General features: G+C 38.5%; 2 protein-coding genes across 5 annotated transcripts in view; both read right to left on the minus strand.

Moving 5' to 3' along the window:
- btr09 (bloodthirsty-related gene family, member 9) overlaps positions 1 to 16943 on the minus strand; it is a 50363-nt gene that overhangs the window by 32458 nt on the left and 962 nt on the right. Inside the window, exons 3-8 of one of the 3 annotated variants that reach the window (XM_053681935.1) lie at positions 10582 to 10932; positions 6672 to 6950; positions 6331 to 6432; positions 4106 to 4138; positions 2026 to 2052; positions 256 to 282 (exon numbers count right to left, since the gene is read on the minus strand). The exons of 1 other annotated variant lie outside the window; for it this stretch is intronic. In XM_053681935.1, the coding sequence (XP_053537910.1) occupies positions 256 to 282; positions 2026 to 2052; positions 4106 to 4138; positions 6331 to 6432; positions 6672 to 6950; positions 10582 to 10932 (819 nt within the window). The remainder of the gene's footprint in view (positions 1 to 255; positions 283 to 2025; positions 2053 to 4105; positions 4139 to 6330; positions 6433 to 6671; positions 6951 to 10581; positions 10933 to 16943) is intronic. One more of the 3 variants, XM_053681936.1, reaches the window with a different exon arrangement.
- Positions 1 to 16943, minus strand: part of LOC124626025 (butyrophilin subfamily 1 member A1) — a 107566-nt gene that overhangs the window by 7661 nt on the left and 82962 nt on the right. The gene's annotated exons all lie outside the window — the stretch shown is intronic.

Below are 16943 nucleotides of genomic sequence, written 5' to 3' on the forward strand. Positions count from 1 at the left end.
GGTAGAAATGACTGCCTTTGCATTTCCTTATCTCAATGTTTTCGTTATGACGTGTGTGTGTGTGTGTGAGAGAGAGAGAGAGAGAGAGAGAGAGAGAGAGAGAAAGAGAGCGAGCTGCAGCTTTTACGTGAAAAAAACTCTGAGACAAAGATTTATTTTTACTGCCTGAAGTTAGGCACACACACACACACACACACACACACACACACAGTAGAGACTCTGATGTAACTGTACTGAAGATAAAATTGTTCTTACCTGCAAACAACTTCTTCTTTATTAACTCTGTGAAACATGAATCAATATTTTATATGAATTTATCAAAATACAATTAGATTCAACAAAACATAATAAAATAATTAATATTTGAATCATATTTACACCACAGACCAAAAGTACAAACCAAATCCATCCACCCATTTTCTATACCGCTTATCCTACACAGGGTCGCAGGGAGTCTGGAGTCTGTCCCCGGGATAGCGGGGCAAAAAGCAGGGGACACCCTGGACGGGGGGCCAACCCACTGCAGGGCACAATCACACACACACACACTACAGACAATCTGGAAACGCCAGTCAGACCATAACGCATGTGTTTGGACTAGGGGAGGAAACCGGAGTACCTGGAGGAAACCCCTGAAGCGCAGGGAGAACACGTGCACACAGGGCAAAGGTGGGATTTGAACCCCCAACCCCGGAGATGTGAAGCAAGCGTGCTAATCACTAATCCCCCCGTGCCCCCACAAACCAAATAAAAAATAAATCAATATTTAAAACACCAACAACAAATTTATTGTCATCAGTAGATTTCTTTTTTTTTGCCTAAAAATAGAGAAATGTAAAGAAAGGAGAGAAATATAAATCGAAGAATCTGTTCCTCTTCCTAAATATATACCGCTCCCTCCATAAAGGCTTTTTTTAAATTTGCATCTGTTTTAAATTTGCACTCAAATAAATATTCCATGTGGTTAAAGTGCACATCTTCAGATTTTAATCAAGTGTATTTTTTTTTATACATTTCTGAACATGTAGAAATTACAACACTTTATACACAGCCTCCATTCCATGGTATCATAATATTTGGGACATGAGCTGCACAGGTGTTAGTGATTATTCAGGTGTGTTTAATTGCTTCATTAGTGCAGGTATGAGAGAGATTTCAGCATCTAGTCTTTATTCCAGGCTTTTGGTCATCTTTAGAGTCTTCTTTTACTGTTCGTCAACATGAGGACCAGAGTGCTGGTGAAAGTCAAGGACACATTATAAGGCTGAGACACAAGAATAAATCAGTCAGAGACATTGGCCAAACTTTAGGGTTATAAATAAAAATATCAACTGTGTGGAACATTATTAAGAAGAAAGAGAGAACGGGTGAGCTTAGTAACTATAAAGGGTCTGGTAGGCCAAAGAAGATCTTCAGGAGGCAGGTGGGGATTTGTCAGTGAATAATGTCTGCAGAAGACTTCATGAACAGAAATACAGAGGCTACACTGCAAGATGCAGACCACTAGTTCTCCACAAAAACAGGATGGACAGGATAGTTTACTAAAAAGTACATGAAGAAGCCTGCAGAGTTCTGGAAAAAGGTCTTGTGGACAGATAAGACCAAGATGAACTTGTATTAGAGCGATGGCAGGAGCAGAGTGTGGAGGTGAAAAGGGACTGGACAAGATCCAAAGCATACCACCTCATCTGTAAAACATGGTCCTGTATGACTGCCTCAGGTACTGGCTCACTTATCTTCACTGATAATGTAACTGCTGATGGCAGGAGCACAATGAATTCTGAGTGCTGTTATTTACACATGGTAAAACTCAGGGGTATAAAAAAAATACTCATTATTAAAGAGTATGTGCACTTTAACCTTGTGTAAATAGTTTGAGTACAAATTTAAAACTGTGGAGTACAGAGGCAAATAAAAAAATATATGCTTCATCCCAAACATTATGTATCTAATTTCTCTCCTCACAGTTCTTCACAAATCTGAAAAATAAAGTCCTTAAAGTGTCACAAACTCAGATGTAATTACCGTCTTCCACTCTCTGTCTCTGCAGCTCTAAAAAGAGAAAAAAGTTCATATTGGAGATTAAACATACTCGTAGGATAATGTTTAATACACTTATTATTCTCCATTGTGTGAGTTGTGTGTTGAATAAAACCAACAAGTTCACTTTATTTAACTTTGTTTCTATAATACATTTTATAGACAGTAGAAATGTGGTGTTTAACACATGCATGAGGTCATATGTATAATATTATATACACTATATGGACAAAAGTATGTGGACACCTGACCATCACACCTATATGAGCTTGTTGGAAATCTCATTCCAAAACCATGGGCATTAATATGGAGTTGGCATTGAACATAGTGATCTTAGGCTTGTGTGCAGCTGCTTGGCCATGGAAACCTATTTCATGAAGCTCCTGATGCACAGTTCTTGTGCTGATGTTGCTTCCATCTGCAGTTTGGATCTCTGTAGTGAGTGATACAACAGAGGAAAGGTGATTTTTATGCACTACGAGCTTCAGCACTCAGCGGCCCTGTTCTGAGAGTTTGTGTGGACCAACACTTCATGGCTGAGCTGTTGTTGCTCATAAACACTTCCATTTCACAATAGCAGCACTTACTCCATGTTCACACTAGCACACGACATGTCACTCGTGTCACTTGTAGTTTGTCTCTTGTGGGCGTGGAGCGAGTGCTGCTGCTGTTGTGTGTGGGTGTGTACCGTCCATTCCGCTCCAGTGAGAGTCATGACCAAAATGTAGCTTACAGCTCACAGTTAACTACAGTTTATTATTTATTTCTTTAAAATGCACGTTGAATTGTAACATTTTATTAAAGTGGAAAAAGTGTGAAAAATCTGTTGTCTGATGTTCGTTACATAACGTATTCGTATTAGCTATTAGTAGCACAAGCTAACTGTACTAGCTATTTTTCTTTGTAATGTCTCTATACAGGTTTAATGAGAAGTCATATATGACAGGATACAATGAAACCATGGTTATGAGTTATATGTCAATTTTTTAGTTAAGCATCATTTGGATTTACCATGTCATTTACATTTATGGCATTTGGCCTTATCCAGAGTGGCTTACATTTATCTAATTTATACAGCTGAGCAGTTGAGGGTTAGTTAAGGGACTTGCTCAAGGGCCCAACAGTGGCAGCTCGATGGTGCTGGGGTTTGAACTCATGATCTTCCAATCAGTAGTCCAACGTCTTAACTACTGAGGTACATCAGACCCAGACCTCATCAGAAGTTGAGAAAATCTCAAATCACATGTTACTTATCGCGCTGTCACTGATACTGAAATTGCAGCTCTGTGTCATGTGTGTATATAGAACATGAACAGTTACCTGTCGCTCTCTAGTGTGAATGTATCTTTACAGTTCACAGAGGCAGATCTAGAAGGGAAGAAATTTCACAAACTGGTGTGTGGTAAAGATGACACTCTGACAGCACCACGTTTAAACTCACTGAGCTCTTTAGTCCATTCTACTGCCAGTGTTTGTCTCTGGAGATTGTACAGCTATGTGCTTGATTTTATTCACCTGTTAGTAATGAGTGTGACTGAAACACCTGAACTCAGTAATTAGGAGGGGTGTCCATATACTTTTGGCCATGTAGTGTATATTAGAGCTAATGTCATGTGTAATGATGATAATTCATATCAGTAATTTATGTGAATTTACTGTATTTGATTTTCAACCCCCCCCCCCCCCCCTCCACACACACATTGCATTTCTTTTTATGTCTTTTTACGTCGCAAGTGGCTTGCTCAGTTTTCGCATAAATTCGCACCTTTAATATCTATATACCGTGTTGATATTTCTGTAAAGCTTACAAATAAAATTGAACTGAATTGTATTGAAATGTAGTGTAAATTAGAGCTAATGCCTTATGTAAAGATTCATCAGTAATTTATGTGTATTTACTGTAATTCCTTTCAGACCACACACACACACACACACATATTGTATTTATTTTTATGTCTACACCGTGTATGCAGTGCTTCATTATCTTACATTTTAACAAGGTGATATTGTCTCCTCCAATTAAATATTCAGTAGGATTTTAAAAGCAGAAAAAGTTCATTCTCACCTGCGTATTCCTTCTCCTTCTGAAGCTCTGAGGCTAAAACAGATAAAATAGTTGAGTATTGTGTGTATATTCTATATAAATAAAAGAATAAATAGATTAAACAGTGTAATATAGTGAAGTAAATGAACACAAATCAGATTGCAGTTATGAAATGTAATTGTTCTCTGATGTTATTTATTTGTTAAATGATTGAGCACACTTCACAAAGTGGAACATGATGTTACAGGTCAGTTATGAGTGATATAGAAAACAAGTAATTTACTGTATTGTGAGTGATGTGTTTGTATCTCTACTCTAAATAGATAATCACTTAACATATGGTTTCCTAGTTTCAGCCACACGCAGAGTGCCATATATTCTTTACAACATGATCATCGTGTGATTATGATTTTAGACAGGTTTTTAAAATTAGAAATACATATCAAGCAATTCATCAGTAATTTATGTGTATTTACTGTAATTCCTTTCAGACCACACACACACAAAGACACGTTGTATTTCTTTTTATGTCTAAACCGTGTATACAGTGCTTTATTATTTTACATTTTAACAAGGTGATAGTCTCCCTAATTAAATATGCAGTATAATTTTAAAAGCACAAAAAGTTAATTCTCACCTGCGTATTCCTTCTCCTTCTGAAGCTCTGAGGATAAAAGATAACAGATAAAATAGTTTTGAGTATATAAAAAAAAAAACATCACAAATTCAGGTCCAGGTTTTGCTGACTCTGATTTCACTCCACAACACTCCTTCCTGTTTACTTCCTGGTGTCCAAATCTGGATATATGACTTGAGCTGCCCATAATTTAGTAGCATTCATTTATATAGACATGAGGAAGAGCTGTAATTTCTGCCCTCTGCCCCAATCTGCACCTTCTTGTAAACCTTCACCATGTTAAATTGTGTCTCTGAGTTAAAGAGGTCCACAGTCCCTCCTCTCTGAAGTCTTGCTGAAATTCTCTGTGAATTCAAGTTGGTTAAATCGTGGATCCTCTCTGTGATCTTGGACTGTTCTACTGTTTTGTGTTTTTGTATTTTAGCCTTCAGATTATTGTTTTTTGAATATCAAATTCTCTTAGAATTTTGTTTTCTGGATTTCTCTGTCTGCAGCTCTTTAATAAATCTGCAGTACTACATCTATTATCCACTCAGCCACAGCACCACTGGGCAGCAACAGTGTGATTGCTGTGCTGAGAAACATCAGAGCTGCACACTGTGGCACTGGCACGGCTCTGTGGAGGATTAGCAGCAGTACAGCATGCAGTGCTGACAGACAGAACAACATGCTCTCTACAAATAAATAAAGTACTTAATTAAGAGGAAATTCCTTTTTCACATGAGGTAATGTGGGCTTGATTGTGTTTAAATGATTATTATGCCTCACATAATATATGCAGTATTTCATGCAGTCTATTTGTCAAATATTTTATTGGTTATTTTATTTTATGTGAATCACTATCTATTCACCAGATTGGCCTAAAATGATCAAGTCTGATAGAAAGGAGGATTAAAATATTTACATTTGGTGATCTGTAAATATTCTTTTGCTGGTTTGCATAATGTTAATAAGACTTAAGCCAGAGGTGGAACTAAAGACAATGTCAATGTTATTTTGACAGTTTGGAAAGATAAGTTAAAGTTTAACAACACTGCTGACATTTAAATTAAGTTTTTGTTTTAACTTAAAATTTTAAGTTAGAACTACTCTAAGTGTTTCTAGTGAAATGAGCTGTGAACCTCAGTGTAAATTAGATTCTGTGTTCTGTAATAATGTTCTGATGTGCAGGGTGAGACTCGATACTCTCACAAACCTTTCACTAATGAAATACCCTTTCACTTCTTCAGAAAGGGCTTGTAGTAATGGAAGTGAATAGATAAAGACAGAGGTGAGAGTTTGAGACAGAATTAAATCATCCTCTTCACAGAGAGCACGGCCAACTGGACTTCTGTGGTCTACTGAGTAAAGCACAGGTTCTTTACCCTTGTCATGGAGAACCCCGGTCCAACACGTGTTTTCTGTGCTCTAAAACACCTGATCCAGATAATCAGCTCATTAACAGCCCTTCCTGACCTAAAGTGAGTGCTATTGCAGGAAAAACACTAAAATGTGTAGTACAGGGAGTTCTCCAGGACCAGAAATAGGAATCTGTGGACTAAAGCTATGGTATAAACTGCAATATAATTTAAGCTAGAGATATTATGAAGGAAAATGATTTAAAGATTACCTTTCTTGTAACAGATAACTGCAGTTACTATCGATCCGACAGCAATAAGACATGCTGAAACTGAAATGCCCACAACCCACTTCCAAGCATCAAAGACTTTACCTAAAACAAAACCAAGTTTACAGTGTTACAGATATTTTTAATAAACTGTGCAGGAATTACTGATAACTGCAAAACACACTCAGACAGAACTGTAGCAAAATCACCAGATATAATAAAAATAATGCATACACGCTAATGCAAGAATAGTGTGTGTTCATCACAATCATGTTTCATCTTTAATCACCTTATTTGTAATGATTAAAAACTTTTAACATTCTACTGTAATCATAGACACTTACTATTAATGATAACCTCTGCCTCCATCATGTGATGTTTTTGTAGAAGTCTGCAGTAAAACTTGTTGGAGTCGCTATAATCATAAACAGTGATGCGGTGTTTCACACTGAAGCCCTCAATGTCTCTGTGTATCTGTGTATCTCCAGCAGGCAGAGTTTCTCCTTCTCTGTTCATCCACAGAACCTCAGGTTCAGGTTTCCAGCCTCTGGATTCACACACTAGATTAATTCCTCCTGAGTGATCATAACTCTCCATCGTGATCACTGGGTGGCTTCCCAGAACTGTACACAATAAATAAAAGTATTGTTTTAAATATGGTGAAATCATGTTATACTGTTAACCTCCGTAGAGGTTATTATTTTCTGCTCATTTTCAGCTTAAAGACTGTTCTTTATATTGTAAAAATAAATAAATAAATAAATAAATAAATAAATAAATACCATGACGTGTGACACTTAAATAAAATATACAAGACTGTATTTATACTGCAATCTGCCAAACTTTTCAAACCAATCTCTTTTGCTGTCCAGAGGAAACAGACCAACATCCTTTACCATTTACAAATTTTGTTCTCTTATTAAAACCTCAGAGTATGAAATCAGTCACAACTGCTCAAAAATTCTGAGAGAAACATTTTTGATTCAATTCTTAGAAAAAAAAGAATTGTATTAAGATTCTTATTTCCTGAGAGTGCTCAAATTCAGGAGCGTTCAAGAAAAGTACTAATGAATTAAAAGTTGATAAAACTGCTGTAGTCAGACAAAGCATGATTTTTTTTAAGGAAAGTTTCAAACAGCCTAAATGATAATGAGTTAATTAGCTTTGTCTAATTGAAATGGTCTAATTTTTGTTATGGAACTGATTTGTCCGTCTTAAAAACAGAGAAGAAGCAGCACTGTGTTGGAGTGATGATTTGGTCACATCAGGAGACAATAAATAGATCAAAGAAGCACTTTTAGCATCTACACCCCTCACGTCATGCATATACTGTATTTATCTATTTCCCCATGACTCATCAAGAAATATAAACAAACTGTGTTCAAACTGGGTATGATGTTGTAGTGCACATTTAGCTCATTTGTCATATGTTTGTCACAGCTACAAGGGACAGATCCCCCCTGGACCACTAGAGCAGTGCCGGTCCTCCCTATACACAAACTACACAAGCTGTGTAGGGCCCTGAACCACCATGGGGCCCCTTTGATCTCGTATATTAATTTTCCATCGGTAAATATTTTTTAGAACATGCAAATATAAATGCAGATTCAGCTTTAGAGTCATGTGGAAATTTCTTTAAAAAATACATGATTATAATTATTTGATTACTGTTTCAGACTCCGACATCATGATGCCATATGTCAAAATGCATGTCAATAGCTTCCAAATGAAGCTATACATTGGGAGCAGAAAAAAGAAAGAAAAAGTGCCAAGAACATGAAGCAAAAGAATTAAAAGGCATGCATTTTTTGTAGTTGTTAGATACTCTAAATTCTTATCTAGTCTTGACAATCCATGCAATGAATTGATTAAAAACAATACTCCAGTCAGTCCAGATCAACAGATTCAATAGTAGTCCACTGTGGTGTGTTAGAAATGTCCCATGATGAAGTGTTATTTTCAGTTTGTGTCGGTAGACATCAATAATCAAAACGTTCTTATGTGTTTTAATGTAATATATAATATTGGCAGTGCACCTTAAATATATTATTTCAATATTAAATACTAATGTTTGAAATCAATTAACTGTATGTTGTTTGACACTGAAACTGCTCTGAAAGAACAGATTAAGGGGTGGGGTTCATTTGGGGAGTTTTTATGAAGGCACTGACAGGGGCCTCTGACAAAGTTTTCCTAACTGCACCAGAAGTCTAGGACTGGCACTGCACTAGAGAGAACCCATAATCACTGTGTTGAACTTCTTCTGTTGTCCACCCCATTTCCTGTCATGATCATGCACACCTGTTTGGTATTGTATTATTAGTCGCCTTATTTAACTTCTAAGTTTGTGGCTTTTTGTGTTGTTGGAGCATTATGCTTAGTCTGTGTTTGCATGCGTGGCTAGATTTTGGTTAATGTTTTCTCTGAATGGTTTTGTTTTCCTTGCCTAGCCTAGCATTAGCCCAGCCCTTTGCTGTCCCAGTTTTAGTATATGAAAGGAAATTCTCTTATATCATGTAGTCTTATATTATGAACTGTATTAAGACATCTTGGATACGGGGAATACTAGGTTATAGTTTCTGTTTGTGTGTCTCTGTGCTATCAAATACCTGAATGAATGTATATATTGAATTACCTCTTTGAATAAGCTGATCAACAGCTATCCTTGATTATTATGTATTTCCGTGTCAACATGACACAGGACTTATTTTGTATTATAACTATGTATAACTAACACCTGGACCAGAAGAAACCGTCCACGCACTGCTGTTATCAATGTGTATAAATACTATTGGTTTGCACGAATAAAGTGAGATGTCTCTATGAGCATGCAAGAAGTCAGTGTGTGTTCATTTTAGACCCCCAGGCCTGAACGCTCCATGGTAAACCACACTTTCTACAAGTTAATAGTAAAACAGGCTGGAAGGCATGACGGACGATCTGACAGGCATAATGTGAGATTCCTGAGATTCGTGAAATCTAACAGTTTATCTCTTGGTTGTTTTTGTCCCTATTAAAGAAGTTCTGCACTTTGTATCCTGGACTCCTGTTATGACAAAATCACATAACCGTCTCCACAGACCCTGATATCATGCTTTACTACCAAGTTTGAAACATACATGTGTTGTAAACACATTATTTACTAAAATTGGGTAAAACAAACATGAATTATTATTTAAATACTACTGAATAATTATTCAGACTACAAATAACAATAACACAATGTTTAGACAAAATGAAAATAGTTCAGAAATACTATTAGCTTATAAATTATTACAGAATAATTCATTCTGCAAATATGTTTACATTATTTTCAATGAAAAGAAAGCTAGGTGACAAATCACCTGTGCAGCCTGAAAAATGCAGACAAAGTGGGAAAAATTCATCACATGCATGAGACCACAGCTGCTGAATCTTTATACAGTTGTAGCTGTGTGAAGAATAGGACGATTATTATTACTGCTGATTGATGAACACAACAGAAGTGGAAAATGGGAATGTTTTCTGTGTCTGAACTGAAACAAGTAAATGCTGAACCCAATATTATAGAGAGACAATAAAATGGACAAGCACAGGGAGATTGAGGAAGATAACTGTAGATGACTTACTGCCATTGTTCCACATCTGCTTATGAAAATATGAGAGTGAAAGACAGACTAACCAAATCACACACTGCATGAATATCTTCTGTACACTGGAATAATTGTTGTTGTTTTTTTTGTTTTTTTTAAATAACTGAAGCATAAATTTAATCTTGCATTAATTGTGTATTTAATTAATCTTTCTTTTTCATATTGATTTGCTGAGCCATGTTTAGACATGTTGTAGACATGTTTTAGACTCACCTAGTGAGTGTATGTCTGAGTGTCCCCTGTGCTGGGTATCATTTAGTCCACAGATTCCCAACCCTAATCCTGAAATACTCTGTCCTGCATGTTTTAGTGTTTCCCCTTCTCCCAACACACCTGATTTAACTAATCAGATAATTAACAGCCCTTCCTGAGTTAAATCAGGTGTGTTAGAAACAGGAGTGTGTTCGCAAAGACCAGGGTTGGAAACTTATGATTCAGTCAGTGAGTGAACTCCCATTCTAAAACCCACTTAAATAAATAAATACATACAGTGGAAAAATACAGATTTTGCTACAGATTATGATGGTTTATTTATGCATAAACCACTGATGTTAAGAGACAACAATGTTTATTGTAGTATAACATTCACTCTATAAAGCTTAATTGTCGAAATAGATCTTACCTTCAACAGTCACGTGAACAGTGATGTCATCATACCAGGATTTGTCCTCAACGAGACATTTATATTTTCCTTCATCAGAGACTCGGAGAGCTGAGAGTTTGAGTGAAGCGTTGCCTTTCTGTAGCTCCTCTTTAAACAGTGATGTTCTTCCTCTGTAAGACTGAGCCTGATCTTCATTTCTGTCTTCATGATCCTTATAGAGATGCACTAATGAAGCCACATCCTCTAGTCTAATCCACTCCACTGTCATGTCCACAGCACTGGTGTTGGGCTTGATAAAACAGGGCAGAACCAGGTCTTCACCAGCTACAGCAACAAGAGGAGCATCTGGACCAACCACCGTTAATCCCTCTGGGTTTTTTTTTTTTTTTCAAAAACAAAACAAATACTGTATATAATTACCAATATCATTATATAATGATTATATATATATATATATATATATATATATATATATATATGTGTGTGTGTGGATTTCCATGAGCTGTAAACCGTAGTCATCAAGATTAAAACAAAATAAAAGTTTAAATATTTCACTTTATGTGTAATGAACGTAGAATATATGAAAGTTCCAATTTTTTAATCAAATTACAGGAAAATTTTTTTAACTTTTCCACAATATAATTTTTTTTTAGATGCTGTGCCTGTATGTGTGTGTATGTATAATATATTTTATATATTTATGTGTGTAACAAGACATGGTTTATTTAATTGTACTTTAACTTATATAACTTATTTTCATCTGTGGACTTTTTAAAATTTTGTTTGTTGCTTAACTAATAACTGCAATGATCAAAACAATAAGACAATAAGATCAAACTATAAGATATAATAATAAGATCAAATCATGTTACTTCTGATCCGAAAACACGCTTCGGAGACTAAATACTAAAGTAGTGTCCCAAATGACGTACTCTACACTTACACTATGCACTACCGTCTAGTGCAGTGTTTCACAGCTGGGGGTCCGCGGACCCCTAGTGGTCAGTGGTGTAATTGCAGGGGGTCCGTAGGAAAGTGTTTGAATAATATGTATATATTTTTTTGTTAAATGTGTAAAAAAAAAAAAAAAAAAACATATTCAGATGAGATGTTTTAAAATGAATCAATTTGGTTATTTGCAAATATAATGTTAGCTGAGCTGTTGATTGTTCATTGATGGATTTATTTTAAATTTATTTACAAAATAAATTATAATTTTCAAAAACTATGAGTGGTAGACAACTTCAAGTGTTGCACTGATGGATAAAATAAACAAAAGATAATTCAGAGTCAAATTAAATGTCACACCAGCAATAAAATGCAAAAAATAAAATCTTGAAATGTTTTGATTCAATTTTTGACAAGGCTAATTGATGTGTGTGGGGAGTGTAGCCTAGTTCATCTGATCCGATCCCACAGATGAGTTACTGTAGCACAAATTGCTGAAAAAGTTAATGCTGGCTATAATAAAAAGTTGTCAGTGTGCCCATGCTGATCCCTGCCCACCGCTGAAAACACACAGAAATGATAACGTGAGCATCAGAACTGGACCATGGAGCAATGGAAGATGGTGACCTGTCTGATGAATCACATTTTCTTTTAAATCATGTGGATGGCTGGGTGCATGTGCATCGTTTACATGAGGAAGAGGTGGCACTAGGATGCACTACAGTATGGGAAGAAGGTAAGCTGGCAGAGGAAGTGCGATGCTCTGGGCAATGTTCTGCTGGGAAAATTTGGGTCCTGGTAATTATGTGGAAGTTACTTTGACACGTATCACCTACCTAAAAATTGTTACAGACCAAGTACACCCCTTTATGGCAATGGTATTCCCTAATGGCAGTGACCTCTTTCAGCATAATAATGTGCCCTGCCAAACTGCAAACATTGTTCAGGAATGCTCCGAGAAAAATGACAAGGAGTTCAAGATGTTTGTTGACTTGGCCTCTAATTTCCCCGGATCTCAATCCGATCAAGCATCTGTGGGATGTGGTGGGCAAACAAGTCTGATCCCTGGAAGCCCCACCTCACAACTTGCCGGACTTAAAGGGTCTGCTGCTAACGTCTTGGTGCCAGATACCACAGCACACCTTCAGAGGTTTTGTGTAGTCCATGACCAACAGGCCAGAGCTGTTTTGGTGGCACAAGGGGGACATACACAATATTTATATTGACCATGTTAACCGTTGCTTTGTACAAAAGGTCAGATTTTCCTCATGCCTATTCTGTTGAAGCACGTGTTCAGATGACATTCTGATGGATTGGATCTAAAATAGATCATAAGTGTTTGCACAGTTTAATGAACCTTTTGTATTGTATATTGCATGAATTTTGGAACTTATTGGTACAAGTTAAACTTTTCTAAGAGTGAATGTTTTCCTGTTAATTGTAGCTCTTTGAATTTGAGACTCAGATCTGCCTTTCACATAGGAAGAACAAGTTTCAAATATTCAAATAATATAAATATTTTACCAAATCCTACAGGTTCTCCATAATGTCTTAATTTCCTTTATGGTTAGGCTCACAGGTTAGGACAGACTAAAGCTCATGTCCCTGAACTTGCAGAGTTCAGCTTGGCGTTGTGTGCTAAGCCAAGTTCCGAGGTTCTTTCATTTAAGAATGATGGATGTCGTTATGTTCTCTAGGACCATAAAGCTGTAGCCCTTCCCAGATTTGTCTTTACACAATCCTGTCTTTATGGTCTAATGATTTACAATTCTGTGCTTTATTGTTAACAGAGGCATGGCTTTCTAACTCATGTACAACTGACTGAATGTTAAATCAAGATATATAAACATCTGAAGAACAAAGAAAGGGGGATTCAACTGAGCTTAATCTCGTACTAATTTAGCATTTTTTTTTTCATTTAGAATGCAGATTTTCTGCAGATTTTTGAGGGGGAAAAATAATTTAGATTAAAAGTTTAAGGGGGGGATGTGTTAAAAACGGAGAGCAGCATATAAAAAGCTGCTTGAAATGATTACTAAGGCTGGATGAGCCTTTTTCTCCCCAGTGAAAGTAAATCCCTCACACTGCAGAAACTCCCCTTTCTTCCAGAAGTGCATGACAAAATATCTGGCTTCTGGGGGAAAACCATGCATAAGCCATATTTATAAACCCACGATGTTGGATTATTCGGTCATTGTGGGGAATGAACGACATGGCTATTTAGCTATGCTGAAGGTGGAGGAGGCGCTTGCGAGCTACCTCTCTCCATCGACGGCTGGTAATTAGGGGGGCTGGCTCTGCCGTCCAAACCACCGTGTAAGGCCACCGTGGCATTGGTGGGCAAGCCTGTGCAGTAGTAGTCTTGCTTGTGGGTCACTGCAGACAATGACAGTGTTGCAGGCCTAGCAAGCAGACCTGCTGAGTGAGTTCAACATATGGTGGCATTCAAAAAAGCCAGTTCCTTCCCTGTTGTCTCGAGCTCACTCTGGCATCCATGAGTGGAGCCCGGGCCAGCACTAGTGCGAGGGAGACCCAGAAGGCGAGTATGGCAGCCCGCCAACCCCAGAGAAAGCCTGGGGAAGCGGGTGGCCACAGTCACAGTCTGCTACTAGGCCTGATCTGAGAATGGTCATAAAGGCCAAGCAGGCAACGAAGAGCGGTCTTGAGGGGCCGTGGAGGGACGTATCAGGGGACATGAGGTTGTTAGGGCAGGTAGCCCCCAGTGCTACTGTAGGTCCTCCCCTAGCCAAGCCAGTCCCCAAGTTTTCAGTGTTCTCTGGTCAGCGAGCTGTCACAGGGCAATGACAATCTGATGCTTTCCCTCCAATAGAATGTGGAATAGTTATTCCCTGGTCCGCAAAAAAGATGGGAGAATGTGGCCAATTTTAGATCTGCGTCATCTCAACCGTACTCTTCGGACATACAGAATCAAGATGCTGATGCTCAAACTTATCGTGCCACAGATTCAGTTCAAGGACTGGTTTGTGACGATAGATCTGAAAGATCAGGAAGTTCCTGAGGTTTGCATTTGGAGACAACACATACCAAGTTCGGGTTCTTCCCTTCACAAAGTGTATGCATGCTGCTCTGGCTCCCTTGCAACTCCAGGGCATCCGGGTACTAAACTAACTGTACTCCTTGGGAGATTCCCATCCGCAGGGATCTACTGTCTCAAGCCGGAGGGCTGATTTATCATCCTCGGCCAGAACTATGGAAACTGTGGGTCTGACCCCTAAGGGGCACCAGCTCATAGATTCTGGTCTCACAACTGAGGTTGTAGAGACCATGTTAAACGCTAGAGCACCATCCACAAGGAAATTGTATGCGCGCAAGTGGCGGCTTTTTGTCTTGTGGTGTGAGGAACATCAGCTAGACCCAGTGAACCAGTGAACTAGCTACAGTCCTGGAGTCCTTACAAGAACATTTCTCAGCAGGGTTGGCTCCTTCTGCAATCAGGGTTACATGGTCGCTGTTTCGGCCAGCCATGCCCCGGTTGATGGAGCTTCTGTGGGGCAACATCCTCTAACTTCGAAGTTCATGCATGGTGTCAGACGGATGTGGCCCATCTGCAGGCCGCGCATACCATCCTGGGACCTTTCTGTGGTTTTGGAAGGTCTGTCAGGGGCCCCATTTGAGCCCTTAAAGTCAGCCTCTGAGAAGCTTCTGCCTCTAGAGGTAGCTCTTCTACTGGCACTGACATCTCTCAAGCGAGTGGGAGGTCTACAAGCTCTCTCTGTTGCCCCTTCCTGCCTTGACTTTGAACCTGGATTAGCCAAGGCCTTCCTGTATCCTACGCCAGATTATATTCCTAAAGAGTCTACATCGGCTGCCCACCCTGTGGTGTTGCAGGCTTTCTGCCCTCCCCTGTTCCTCACACCGAAACAAGAGAGGATGCACCTGCTGTGTCCAGTAAGGGCTCTCTGTACTTACGTCCACCGCTCTGGCTATCCATGGATATTCATTCCACCCCGGGCTCGAGTGTCTTGCAGTGACCCTCGGGCTTGGGTATTTTTGAACAGGCCGTACCCTCGGTATGACAGAGTGGGTCTTCTCGTTCCCATGCTGTTATGCTAAATGCAATGTTGAAGTTCCCTTTGAAAGGGAACGTCGGGGTTACGCATGTAACCCTGTTCCCTGAGAAGGGAACGAGACGTTGCATAGCTCTGTCATACCTATAAGTAGAGGCATGATTTTACACAAGCTTCAGATACCGGTCATGCGCACAAGGTGCTTCCCATACTGTTATGCTAAATGCAACGTCTCATTCAAGAAACAGGGTTACATGCGTAACCCCGACATTTTGTATATATTTTTTAGCTAACATATCAGCTCAAGTCAACATCAAAATCACTTCATATTGTGACGCTGCACTTGAGCTATAATCAGTGTATTTGTTTTGTATTTCAGTAAAAATATATAAACATCTTTAACAATGCATCGATTCATTTGAGAACCAAACCGCAGAGGATTAAATATATTTTATTTTTCTTTGAGCAGATTTATGAAAAAATACACAAAAGTCTTAATATCCACTGCATGTTTGCTTTTCATGTTAACTTACATTTTTAAGAAGATTTTAAATTTTTTTAGCTGCTGTGTATATCATCCGACCACTATTCATGGCCATGCCCAAACTTCATGATATTAATTGTATTTTGTAAGCATAAACAAATTTAGAATATGATTCCTTCAACACTAAAAAAAAGATGGGCTAGAGGCAAAATAAGACAAAGTTTATAGAATATTCAAGTAACACCATTTTTGGAGGATCAGGTTAATTGGTAAGAGGGGAGGGTATCAGAACTGGGCATAAAAGGAGCAACCACCAAAAACTCAGTCTTTGCAAGTATGGATGGGTTGTGGCTCACCACTTCATGAGAGAATTGTCAGTCAGTTCAAAAAGAACAATGCTAAACACAAGATTGCAAATAATTTAGGTCTGTCAAAAATCTACAGTGCATAATATTGTCAAAAGATTCAGGAAATCCAGAGAAATCTCATTGTGTAAATGGCAAGGCCGGAAACCACTGTTGAATGTGCGTGACTTTCGAGCCCTCAGGAGGCACTGCCTGAGAAATTGTCATGTTACTGTGATAAATATAACCACGTGGGCTTGGGAGTACTTCGGAAAACCGTTGTCACTTAACACAGTCCGTTGCTGCATCCAAAAGTGCAACCCAAAATGCTATTACGCAAGGAGGAAGCCACACATCAACTCTATGCAGAAATGCCACTGAGTTCTCTGGGCCAGAGCTCACCTCAGATGGACTGAAAGCCAGTGGAAATGTGTGCTGTGGTCAGATGAGTCCACGTTTCAGTTTGATTTCGGGAAAAACCGACATCAAGCTCTCCGTGCCAAAGTGGGAAAAGACCAACCAGACTGTTAGAAGTGAAAGGTGTACCTGTGTTCACTGTAAATGTGACTTTAGCTG

The sequence above is a fragment of the Ictalurus punctatus genome, chromosome 7, assembly GCF_001660625.3.
Source record: "Ictalurus punctatus breed USDA103 chromosome 7, Coco_2.0, whole genome shotgun sequence".
In the NCBI taxonomy this organism is placed as follows: Eukaryota; Metazoa; Chordata; class Actinopteri; order Siluriformes; family Ictaluridae; genus Ictalurus; species Ictalurus punctatus.